General features: G+C 40.1%; 1 protein-coding gene across 1 annotated transcript in view; it reads left to right on the top strand.

Annotated features, from left to right (window-relative positions):
* mtcl2 (microtubule crosslinking factor 2) overlaps positions 1 to 13,626 on the top strand; it is a 102,372-nt gene that overhangs the window by 55,053 nt on the left and 33,693 nt on the right. The window contains exons 5-7 of the mRNA XM_029280592.2: positions 8,669 to 8,731; positions 12,354 to 12,521; positions 13,169 to 13,322. Coding sequence (XP_029136425.2) covers positions 8,669 to 8,731; positions 12,354 to 12,521; positions 13,169 to 13,322 — 385 coding nt within the window. The remainder of the gene's footprint in view (positions 1 to 8,668; positions 8,732 to 12,353; positions 12,522 to 13,168; positions 13,323 to 13,626) is intronic.

Here is a 13,626-nt window from a genome sequence, read left to right on the forward strand (position 1 = left end):
CATCTCTGTCATCGTTTTTTTTCTCTCCCTGTCTCTCTTCATTGATCTTTTGTTTGCATATTTGCCAGAGTGTGAAGAGCCAAAGTAAACAGAAGAGGAGGAGGAGACAAGATTATGCCTGTCTGAAATACAGCCTGTTGTAGTCATGATGAGTTTTTTGGAGGAGAGACGGTGAAATTGAAATGGACAGTGAAAAAGGATGGAAGACAAAGTCAAGGCAATGACAGATAGAGAGGCACACTGTTGATGCATTTTTTGCATGTGTGTGTGTGTGTCTGTGTGTGTGTGTGTGTGTGTGTGTGTGTGTGTGTGTGTGTGTGTGTGTGTGTGTGTGTGTGTGTGTGTGCGTGTGTGTGTGTGTTTTTCTGCAGATTAAGTGTCACATCCATCCCCTATCAGTATTCAGATGCTTTGTTGCAGTGCTAATGCTATGCTAATGCCATGCTAATTGACCATTCACTCTCTTGGCTTTAGCCCCACTGATATGAATGTGGGCTGAATCACCGTAGTGTTACATCATGTCAGCGTTCATTGAAAAAGGAAAAACTTAGGAAAATAACAACAGACATGCTGGGAACATTTAAAGACATACAAAGGCTTAAATTATGTTGTTTGTGATGCACCAAACATCAACAGAGCTTAGAATTGACTCCTTTTTAATAATAAAGAAAACATAATGAGCTCTTACAGCGGAAGAAACTGTGATCGGTGATGGTTGAGCTTCAGGTGATTTTTCAGTAAATGGCGGCTGGGTTGGATCAGTTATAGGAGGCTGTGTGAAATTTCATGCATTCTCTGATAGTTTGATTAATACAGATTTTTGACAGGAGAATCCATCTCAGAGGTGATGAAAAGGTGTGTGCAGTCAGAAGCGGTGACTTTGGCAAGCCTTAAAAAAGAACTTACAGTGTCTAAGCAACATGTAGACCTATCTACATATTATCTTATACCATGAGTATAAATATGTGTATTGGTACCGGTTTATATGATTCACATGGTTTACAGTAGCCTACATGTTCCTCAAAGGCTGCAGAAACGAATTGACATTAGATCAGTGTTACAACCTACAGCATAGCATTTCTTGCCTTGGGTGTGCGTGCATTTATGGACTTTATTTTTAAGATAAGAGAGTGTAAAATAATCTGTTAAGCAACCAGTACTGGGTATAAGAACATCTTTATCAGATAGGAAAGATCTATTATGTCAAAAGTATTGACATAAATCTATTTTCATCAACATCATTTTTCTCATCTTTCTCAAGTGGAGGAAAGCATGAATAACTCAAGCGACCACCTCTGGTGTTTGAAATGAAGCAAATGCCACGCTGCAAAAACCTGCAGTTCCTTGAGTGTCCACTTGAGGCTGGCCTTAAATGCCCCGGAAGTCCCATTAACACCCATGCCCAATTTTTACAGCAGACATATAAATGCAGGTATAAGAGTTATGCACAATTGTTATGGGTGTCGGTGGGCTTTAAAAGTCAACTTGGGTGACGTCATTTACACTACATGTGTTATACAGTCTATGGTACAACCTGTACATTTTGAGGTTCATTTTCTGCACTCCATTGGCTCCCAATCTTACAGTTTCCTATCATCTTCACTCTTAAAATACTGTTTTTAAAGGACATGTCAAATGTAGGTTAGATTAAGGTTGGTTTAGGTTAGCATAAAACTGATTTATTTATACATATGCATGTGTAAGTTTTCAAAAGGGACCAACGTTTAGAATATTTTGCAACCAAGAATCTTTCAGCGGTGTGTTAATTTACAAAAACATTTTTTTTGTTTAAATCTGACAAAAAAGCCATGAATCCATTGTTCAAAACACTGCAATTACCCTGAAAATACTGTTGGCCTAACTATGAACAGCACAGTATGAGTCTCATCTGAACGAAATCGATTCTGACATTCTGACTCCCTTGTGAGTCAATCTCAGCTTCATTGTTCATTTCATTGCCTCGCTGCTCGGCTTGTAGACACAATGGAGAGAAAACACTTGATTCATATCATTCAGTCTGTCTCGGTGTGCCGGTTCATGACCTTATCTCCCTGACAACCGGAGTGAGACGGTTAAATTAATATTTTTCAGTCAAAATGTCTTGCGTGTGTGTCTTCTGTATAAGGACACAGATTTGGATTTCGGAAATGTTCTGCTTTCTGTTTGTAGTCCAAGTAGTTTTATCCATCAGTGTTTCAGCTGGATTTGTCTGTACGCAGAAACAACAGCAGCATGAAGTTGAGCAACGTAATGGCCTTAATTTAACCACAGGACCTTTCATAATTTGATGTGATTTAGCTTTTTTTTATCAAACAAACAGATACCTGCATGCATGTCTCAGCTAATAATCAACTTTTAGACATCACCTCTCATCTCTTAACTCCATTCTTGCTCCTGAAGTTGCTAGTTGAGTTTTAAACAGCTGGAACTGAAGCAAAGGAAGTCCTTGGTCACATTTAACAATAAAGTTGGTGGTTGCTCCCAGAGGCCTTAAAGTGATCCAGTTATAGCCGATGTGTTCTGAAATTGCCCATGCATTACACACGCAGGGAGGTGTGTACAATAAAGCTGTCATACATGAACTGTGAAGGTTTGTGTGTAAAGTAGAGGAGGGCTCTGTTTTTACATCTGACCAGAAAAGGTCTAAGCTGATCTTACAGGCTTACAGCGAGTTCCTGACTTGATGCTTTTTCTATATTTTGTTGTTTTCTTACTTCTACAAAAATAAATACAGACCTGATTTTTAAGTCATTTTAAATGTAACGGGAGAATTTAGCCATAAAGATAATTCTACAAAATATGTTGTCAATCTATGAATTATCAAATTTGACTTCTAATGAATAGAGAAAGCATGACTGCTATAGTAATTTATGAACCAATTAAGACTCTAATTGATTTTATTTCTTATCCTTAAATAAAGCTATATCAAAAAACATCACAGCAAACAAAGAGGCTTCAGGCTCAAAGCGCTGACAGTGAATGGTCTGTTTGTTTCCTAAGTCAGTGCTAGCAGGGTGTTTTGGTGTTTTCACAAAACGTGTGGGTTAAAGTGTGTTAGCTATACTGCAGAGTGTGGAAACAGCGTGAGTGTGTAGTAATGAGCTGAGCAGACTGGGGATTTGTGAAGCGCTTGTGTTGCTTTCCTCTTATCTGGCCTGCTCTGTTGTGCTCTGAGCTGCTTTCCACTGCAGCAGACAAGCGGAGAGGGCTGCTTTACACTGCATTTGCATCCTAGGAATCCCAGAAAGAGCTGTTGTAATGTGTGACTAAGGATAAATATGATTTTACAATCTGCATGCAACATGACAAAACATCCATTTGTATTGTTGGACAAACATGATTGGATTGTTGTTAGTCGGTAAATGGCAGGATTTGAGCAGAGAAATGTCACCCTGTCAATCTTTCTTTCTTTGCTTACATGCAACACAGGCTAACCCAAACACACACACACACACACACACGTACACAGATCCTCGTTATGTAACCCATTGTGTGTTGTGTTGTGTAGACTCTTTGTTGGAATCTGTGTGGTGGTAATGATGAAGAGACAAAAATGCCTTGTTCCCCGTGGCTGAGACTGGCCCCTTGCCTGCAAGAGTCTGTGTGTTTTTCTATTGCTGTATGCACATCAAACCATTCATTTTCAGGACTCTCTTTATGTGTACACACACACACTCACATGCGTACACATGCACACTTTCGTTCAGCATTTTGGCAATTTAATATCAGTTCTGCCCTCTGATTAAATATTTCCTGTAGTATTTCAGTGTCTAAATAAAACCCCACATTTAAAAATAAATACAAATAAAACCATCTCTATTAAAAATTCCACTTTTCAGGGTGTTGAGCTTGCTTGTGCTGTTAAAAATAGACAAATCTATGCATGCTAGATTTGCATCCCTTGTTCCTAGTCGCAAAGGAACTAGGGATGTTCCTCTGTGACTAATTTCCATAATTTAAGGGAAATTTGAATTCAGACTCACCAATTATTTATAGGTAAGAAAACACTCAGAAAACAGTCAAAATTGAGCACTAATTTTGTTTAAAAAAATAATAATACATCCTATGATACCTTGTTAAATTATATTAAAAATCGTCATGCAAAGGAAATACCATGTGGTTTTGCAAGACAATACAAATAAGAGCAGTGAATAAAACAACAACAGGTTCAAAGCTTGTTAGGCTTAACATAAAGGGACAGTACCAGAGTCAGCTGAAAAAATACACCTAAAATCCATTCCAACATGAAATTCTTCTCCTCGCATTCGAAGCTCTCAGGATTTCATGGCTGTGTGGTTCACATTAGTCTGTTCACTGAGAGTACATCTGATTTGTGTGCTGCTTCCTCTCTCGCTTTCTCCCCCCCATCCCCAGAGTGCAATCTCATATTTTAGCAGTTAACCTGTGTGACGGGTTCTAACCTGACAGGGCTGTTAAAATCATTTCTATATCAGCACACTGTAAGAGCATCTCTGGTCTGTCACCCAGAGAGCACCGGGGACTTCTCTGTTCAGCACTTTTTTAAAATATTGCTCCGTTTGTTGCTGCCTTTTGAGGTGAAACAGCACTGTTTTTATTCCTTTGTGTCTATTTTCAGCTGATTGAATGACTGTAATGACTGCTTTCCTCTTTTAATTCAAAGTTTGAACTTCGTTTCCTGTGTTGTCATTTACCTTTCTGTCTATAGTCTTATATGCTTGCAGAGGTTATATCATTACTGTTTGAAGAGTTTCACTGTTTCATCATTTTCCTATACTTTATTATCCTTTATTTGCCAGTTTATCAGACTTTCCCAACCGTCCTCAGGGTGTTTCATCAGGTTTCTTTCTCACTCTGTGTTTGATCCGGCCCTGCTATGAGTGTCACAGCTGGTTGAGCTGCAGATCAGATTGGATTGGAAGGAGGAGAGTTCACAGCGCTGCGCTGGGCTGTGATCGGCTGTGCTTCCTCATCCATGCTGGAGGAATGAAAACATCTCTCTTTTCTTTTTTCCCACTCTGCCATCGATGTTGTTTTCCTTCTCTCAGACTTTTCTCTCTTTTTATTTGCTGTCCCTTTCTCTGTCCCCTCTCTGTTCTCATCAGATTTCCATCCAAAATATTCTGAATATAGGGAAATGTGAACCTGATAACAAAAAGCTTTGCTGCTGCTGGACACAGCCAGAAGCTGTTAAATATGTGATCAGATAGCAAAGGACTCAACCTGTTATCTTATCTGCTGTGTAACTGGAGACCTGCGGGCGCCCAAACATGAGAAGAGGGCTCTGTTCACAGTGTGTGTGTGTGTGTGTGTGTGTGTGTGTGTGTGTGTGTGTGTGTGTGTGTGTGTGTGTGTGTGTGTGTGTGTGTGTGTGTGTGTGTGTGTGTGTGAGTGTGAGTGTGTGTGTGTGTGTTTATGTAATAAGTAATGAACATTCTTTTGTAAAGTGAGAATAAGGAGTACACAGTAAAAATGGCTTTCGAGAAATTCAACTATTAAAGTGTCAGATGCTGAGTTGCCAGTAGCTTAGTGGTTATGTCGTGCATGTACAGAGGCCAGTCCTCGTCACAGCGGCCGTGGGTTGGAATCCGACCTCGGCCTTTTGCTGCATGTCATCCACTCCTCCCAATATTTCCTGTCTCTCTTCAAACGGTTCTTTAAAAAAAGTGTCAGATGCTGTAGGTCATAAGTGTGAGTTCATCATCAGGAGAAAAACACACAATTCAGCATCCGATCATATCATTATAGACGTATAGCATCCATTAAACTTTGCTTAACATGTAGTGGTCCAACTTTTGTTCCAGCCTGAGGCAACAGTTCCCCAATATAACGGATACACTGACAGCTGACACTGCTGCTCACCTGTTGATATAACTGGCAATTTGAGGCAACTCAGACATGTTGCAGACGGATTATTATCAGCTCAGACAGGTGTTTCACAAACTGACTCAGCAGTTTTATGTTCTGGCTGTTCAGGTATCTAATTGCGTATTTTCTGCTGGGTTTTTTGTGCCATATTATATAGTGCATTATGGGATATTTGGGAAGTTTAAGCAAGTTTGTTAGCACAAGAGCTTGCCTTTTTCACAGCAGATAGCTCAATGGTCTAAAAGCCTACCCTCCTGAAGTAACAGTCTACAAAAGTGTTAAGAATGTGAGCATAATAAGGCTTCAACACAAGTCAGTTTAATATCCTAAAAATGGCTTTTGTTTTGAAAAGTTAAACATTTGATTGGCAAATCATAAAATCATGCTTCTTACTTTCAGTTTTGGTATTGCTGATGTAAATGACATAAGGTGTAATGTTTAGGGTCATGTGCTCACTCTCTCCTGAGTCTCGCATGAATTAATCGCCTTTACGTGGAAGCTTTTTTTTTCTGTGTCTAAACGCTGCTCAGCTTAAAAGGCCTGATTCAATAGTACCGACATCTGTTCAACCTCCAGCCAGGATCAATGTTTCCATTATAAGGCAGGGATATTGATCAGTTAGTTTAGAGCCATTAATAGACTGTTTGCATCCTGATAAACTGATGTTAAAGTGGGTTAGGACTGAGAGAGAGAGGGAGGGAGAGCAGAGGGTAGAGGTATGGGACAAACAGTGGGAGATGAAAAATGTAAAGGTTGGGGAAAAGCCAAAAAGTGTGATGGAGGAGAGAGGGAAGAAAGGAGAGCTGGGAGTTTGAAAAGTTAGGAAGATAAAAAATCAGAAAAAATAAGCAAAACACTCGTCATGCTGATACTGCACTGCACCTTAACCTGGACATGAGAGGAATTTGAAATTAAATATTTTAACAATTTTCTCCTAAAGTTTTAACTTTACATCCTGGGAGAAAAGAAACTGAACCACAAAGATTGAATTAAGTGATTTTTTCCCCCTTTTTTTTTACATTTCTGTCTTCCTGCCATATTCTTCTTCTTTCTTCTATCCCCCCATCTCTTTCTTTGTTGTCGCTGGTTTCGTTGCAGAGAGTAGCTTGTTTCCATGGAAACGGACTGAACCAGATGAGCTGAGCTGCTTGCACTGCAGCGTCCATCCTGGCGCTGCTGCGCGTGTATCTTGTGTGTGTGTGTGTGTGTGTGTGTGTGTGTGTGTGTGTGTGTGTGTGTGTGTGTGTGTGTGTGTCTGTGTGTAGACTAGGATAATGATTTATGAGAGTCTAATTCACTGGTCAGACACGTGGATGAACAGATGGGTTTGTGTGTTCAGGCATGTGTGTGATGTGAGTGGGTTTAGCAATGCAACATATTTCTTTGACATATATGCTGATACATATTCTTTTATTTTATTTTTTCATCTACTTTGCTTTGCTCTCCTAATTTTCTTCATATTTACATCTCTCTTCTTCATTATCTTCTCTTTCTCTTTCCTTGCTCTTCTGTTTTTCTCTCCTCTCTCTCCCCCCCCCCTCTCTCTCTCTCTCTCTCTTTCATTTGTACCTCCACATCAGAGCTGTAACTTCTGACTCTCATCAGTATCTCCTTGGTGATCATAATCACTATGGGGAGGATCAACGTCACCATAGCAATGAACATAGGGCAAAAATGATGGGAGAGAAACGATGCTGTGTGATATGACAGGGTAAAATAAAGAACAAGAAATTGGTCTTAATGGAGTAATTTGATTTTTCTGGAGATTTGAGCTATTACACTTTCCTGCCATGAGCAGGATAAGAACACTCAGTAACACTGAACACTCCCAGAATCAGAATTAGCTTTATTGGCATAAATTCAAGCCTTAGCAAGACAATACTTTTTTCAAATATTTTGCTTAGGAGGACAGTTGATAGAGTAGGAAATTTGGAGAATGAGTTGGAAATGACATGTCGAGGGAGCAGCAGGTCGGTCCTGAACCCGGCCCACCCGTTTGGAGGACTACAGCCTCTGTACCTGGGGCATGACCTAACTGCTAGGCAATCAGCGCCCTGTACAGTATTTAAAAACAGTATGCATAGGTTAATGTCAGATGATGGGGATGATATTTCCTTGATTACATTTGTATCCAGACAAATTCAGGATAAAGATCTCTCATTTATTTGACACCTTCATCAATTAAACATGCAGCTGAGAGCAAGGCTAATAGATTCCTCCTTGTTTTGAGCGTGTATGCTAAAGTTATTGTCTGTTGGATGTTGGTTCATATTTAACAAATGGACTGAGTTCTTTTGGTCTACTTAATTAATTCCATGCAAGACAGCAAATGAGCAATCTTGCTAAAGTGTCAAAAAATTCTTGGAAATGCATCGTCATCAGCACGATATCGAGTGTGTCATTGTTGTGCAGAAGCAGGCCGCTTGATTGTGGCTCTGTTTGGAGTTGAGATCAGGGGTTAAAATCATATGGTAGGTAGGTGGTGGACAATTGTGTTTTGTTCCACAATGAGTGGCTTTTCATTTTGAAAGTATTCAGTGTGTGAAAACTGTAACATAGGAATGTGTTTCCATTTCAAATGTAATTCAAAGACTCTCAACACTCTCGCTTGATGTGGTTTTCTGAACGTATGGAAAGGCAACAACGCACCCTCTTGAAAAGAGGTTTATGTCCCACTTTGCTCTTTGATTGAAGGTCATCTCCTCACTTTGTCTGTTTTGTGTCAGACAGGAAACATTCATTCTGCAGCTCACTGAAACGTTTCACAGTTGATGCAGTGTCACGTCTTCCTAATGAGCGTCTGTTTGTCTCTCTGTTTCAGAACTCCCAGAAGAAAAGAGGAGCACGACCCAACAACAAACCTGACAAGAAGCTTGCTCCACAGGTAACGCGCACACACACACACACACACACACACACACACACACACACACACACACACACACACACACACACACACACACACACACAACACACAACACACACACATGCTGACACTCTGCTATGTTCACAACAACAAATCAATAAACAGCTAACCCTTTCCATTAAAGACAAACCTGAAGAGAGACAAAGCCTTCCATAACACACACAAACCACAGATAAATAGATAAGGCCACAAGAAGAAGTAGAAGAGAGAGAGGGGGGGGGGGGGTAAATATGGTGGAAAGCTGATGAAAAGTGAAATAAAAATAGGACCTTACAAGTGTGTTTAAAATAAAAAGGGGAAGATTTAGAGGGAATCAAAGACGGGTGAAGGAAGAGGCAGATAAATATGAACTGATAACAGCATTACAGTCTTTACAAGATTTTGGTTCTGTGTGATGGATGGACCAAATAAATCTCCAATAAGCCTACTCAGTATTTTCATTTCTCATTTGTCATTGTCCTGCTAGATAATAAATGATGACACTCCAGTTTCCCATGTAGCGTTTGTGTTGTCAGCATCACCTGAGGCCAGATGTGTGCCAGAAATGTGATTGCATGTGCTGCACTGGAGGGGACTAAAGTAATCAATACTGTCACTGTTGTTTCTACAAACCTGTATCAAGAGGGCTGCAGTAGTTCAGAATGATTGGATTTGATTGGAAACTCTGCCACTTATTTTATAAATCAACTCCTGCAAGAACTTTTTCTTGCCACATACAAGCACATAAACCGTAACAGGCATGATTCAGTGAAACATGATCGCAATCGGCAATAAACATAAAATGTTTGATGAAGTTAAACACAAATGTAAAGCTTCGCATTGTCTTCTTTCATAGCCAATAGGAATCAAAATACAGGCCATGAAAACAATGAAAGATCAAGTCTACTGAGTGTAAGTGGAGTTTAAGTTTCGGTTGCTTTCACATGTCGGTGTCAGAACAAGAAACAGAATCAGGTGTTGATAGCAGATACAAACTGTCATTTAGAAATTGGACACGTTTGATTCTTGAGTGTGTTCCTTCCTCACAGCTCATGATTGTGCAGTTTGTGTGTCTCTTGTGTTTGTGACCCATATCCTCAGGGGGTTCACGCTCTCTCTGTACAAACAAGCTCTGTGCATTTGACGCAGATACTGTAGATCAGCAGTACCTGTACTCCTCCTCGACTCTATGTGCTCTCATTCTATTATCTGCCCTCGGTCTGTTTCTGCAGGTGTTTGGGCTTAATATAATCCATGCATAGCAGGCTTTGTTTATGTTTGGATTAAAGATCAGGCCCTGACATCTCACTTTAAATCTATGCCTCCTCCTGGTTCTGCATCTGCTTTCTTAAGACATCAAAATAATAAAAACTGCTGTTTCTGTGGCGACACAATCCCAAAGTCTACTTCCATTTTTACTGTTACATATCACTTAAATAGCTGCTGTATTACCTTTTCCCAATCTGTAAAATGTCCATTTAAGGATTTAGAACTGAACAAGATCTGGTGTTTATTTAGAGTATACAGAAATAAAAAAATTAAAAAGCCAACAGGTGTGATATATCACTCCATGAGGTGTTTGCGGTGAAAGCAGTTTTCTCACCATCATCTCTCACCAGATGCTGAGCTACACTGGAGCAGGCCTCATCTCCAAGCCACATACCATAAATGGCGATAAATCCACTGGCCCTTCGCCTTGCTTAATGTGGTTGGAAATGCTCCACATGGGCTGTAAAACAAATACAGCCACAGAAGTGCTTCTTAGGAATGGGAGCACAGGATTACCCAAGGTCAGCAGTAGTTCCAGCTGAGTTTGGGATGAAAGAAAATGATACATTAATGACTAAAAACTGTCTTTAAGAAACAAAAATAAATAAAATATAAATGATAACTATAATTTAAAAAAACTAAAAAACGATTTGCACATTTTAACTCACAACATGTTGAAAACCTTAGTGGATAGTTTATACAAGGTCTTTTGGTGTAAACAAGTGTGTGTAAGCCAATTGTGTTGGGATTTTAAATTAGAAAAATGTGAAGCTTATACCAGAAAAGAGATCTCTGACTAAAATTTATGCTCATCTTTGACAGCAGCAATGTATCACTTTTTTCCAGTGTGGGTCCAGGGGGGGCAGGTTGGGAACCACTGAGATAGCCGACTGCCTCCTCTCCTCCACATAGTTATAACTATAGTTATAGTGATTTCCTTACTCAACTGTCTGAACTATTTTAATCTCACAGATCTGTATTTTGTGAGCCGGTGGGTTAGTACATTTTCAGGATGGAACCTGAGGCAAACCACTAATGAGTGTCTCTGTTTTTCGTAAAAATCCACACAAGACACAAACACAGTCAGACTCTGATTTTACCATTTGGCGACTGAAAGCCTCAAGTTGGTCAGGAACCTGTTTGTCATTATCTCTCTATTTCAGGGCCATTTTAAACACAATTAAAAGCCAATACATCCCAGTGTAGCTGCGGTGCTATAACGGGTTGTGGCTTGTGTTCAACTGAATGAAGTTAATTTTACTCCTATAAATGCCAGGGATGATTTCAGGATAATTTCTTTGCTTTGAAAAAAACACTGGTTGGAGGAATTGAAGGAGGTTGAGTTCAATTTGAGAGGCTCCATGCATGAAAGATCTGACTGGTCAGCTTGTTGCATGTGTGGTTGCGTGTCTGCCCTATGTACTTCTCCATCTGTCTGCAGCTTGAACTTCCATCCCTGTCAAGTTCTCTGTCCATCTCTATAAAACATCTGTACCAGGAAGGACTGATTAAAGTGCCCTCTCTTCTTTTAGTGCCTCTTGTCTGAACGTTAGTGTGACAGTCCAGATTAGACACACCTTAGCTACTCGATGTCAAAGTCCATGAAGTGGATTCATGTGTGTCTTTTTCTCTAAACATTTCCATGTTTAGTCATCTTACATTATTCTTTCAGTCTGAATAATGACAAAATCACATGAGTAAAATGTATTCTTTCCCTCTTCAATTATAAAAAGTGAACACAACTGAGTTTTTATATTGTTATATCATGTTTACAAAAATGTGTTGTGTCATGACCGGCTCAAAGGCCATGGCAAATAAAGGGACAGACTCCGAATTAAACTGATTTAGTTACAAACATATGAATTAAATTGCAAAAGAGAATACGTTTGGACATCAGTCGAGTCAGAAGTAAGTTAATGATGTCCATATGTCTAACATATACAGATTGACTCAAAACCCAAGTAACAACCAATAGAATCAGCAGCAGAAGGACCTTGTTGCCACCAGAAATAGTTGCATTTTGGTTGTGGGGGGCAATAAGGGCCATGTGGTAGGAAGGTACTATATGGCGCCTGGATGTCAATGCCGTTCAGGCTGTGATGTCCATGTGGTAGAGTAGATAAGATATAGAAGCACTGCATTTGAGTATGGTAGGTGGTGAGGACTGGAATTGATGAATCCATCCTCTAATCATTGAATATAGACCCAAAGTTGCAACTGCACCTTCCATGATATGAGATCTGTGTGCATGTCAGCCTCTCTTTGATGCAGCAGTTTCGTTTGTAACGATGTCACCTCAGTGCTCTCCTCTCTTTCTGCCCTGTCACTGCAGGAGGACAGTTCTGACTTAAAGTGTCAGCTCCACTTTGCAAAAGAAGAATCAGCCCTGATGTGCAAGAAGCTGACGAAGCTGGTGAAGGACGGCGAGGCCATGAAGGAGGAGCTGGCCAAGTTCAGGTCGCTGTATGGAGACGTCAACGCCTCGCTCACCGTGGAGGAGGTGAGGGAATACGGAGGATGTAAAGACCTAGATTTTTCTAGGCTTTACATCCATTTAAAAACATGAGCAAGAAGTTTGTCATTGTCACACAGTGATTAATGGGGAAATTAGCAGGGACGAATTAGTGGTTTGTGAACAAGGCCATGAAATGAGAGCTTGTTGTGTAGAGATCACTGTATGTTAGACCAAAAACGGTCTCATGGATGAGGGTATAAGGATCTTAGTTCATATTTGGAGCTGAAAAACAGCCATTGGAAGTGTTTCCTGGAAACAAATTATGGAAAAGCTAAACCCTGTGTGTCCGTGTTATTCAGCTCTAGCCCTGTAAAAATTGTCTAAGGGCTGCAATGGAGTACCACTAGGCTATTATTAAGATCATGGGCTGTAAAATATCACCACCACTGCCAGAAAAGCCTGGGAAAATTCTAGTAAAATGTAATTGCATTGTTTTAGAAACAGCCAAAAATGCTCCCTGAAGCTCATTAAGCTTCTCACTTTTGAGCCATTTCACTGACAAATGCAAGAAAACTAAACATTACAACAAACATTACAACAAACAGAAGTATTTCCCCATATTCTTAACAGATGTTATAAAACTGCAATTCCTTATGATGGAGTATTTTAATAACTCGGACCTCCACACCCAGGTTGCTGACTCTCCCCACACCCGTGAGGCGGAGATCAGAGTCCACCTGAAGCTGGTGGAGGAGGAGGCCAACCTGCTGAGTCGACGCATCGTGGAGCTGGAGGTGGAGAACAGGGGACTTCGAGCTGAGATGGAGGACATGAAGGGACCACAAGGTAGTTACGCTACTAATTAGCATGCTAATAAGCTGCTAGTTAATGGTGAATATTGTGACTTTAATTTAACGTTTTACCAAAAGTCTAGATCTGCGAAATAAATGCTTATTCACTTCTTTTTGATAGTTTGATGAGAGTTAGATGGGCTGACATCCTTATCATTCTAATGTCTGTATAGCAACGTAGAACTTGCAACAAGTTAGCTTAGCTTAGCACAAACACTGGGAAACAAGAAGGAACACGCAGGGGTTTACCTCATCAATTATTAACTTCCTGATTTTTTGTATTTTGTATGGCTATCTGT

This window comes from Labrus bergylta, chromosome 12 (genome assembly GCF_963930695.1).
Source record: "Labrus bergylta chromosome 12, fLabBer1.1, whole genome shotgun sequence".
Classification (NCBI taxonomy): domain Eukaryota; kingdom Metazoa; phylum Chordata; class Actinopteri; order Labriformes; family Labridae; genus Labrus; species Labrus bergylta.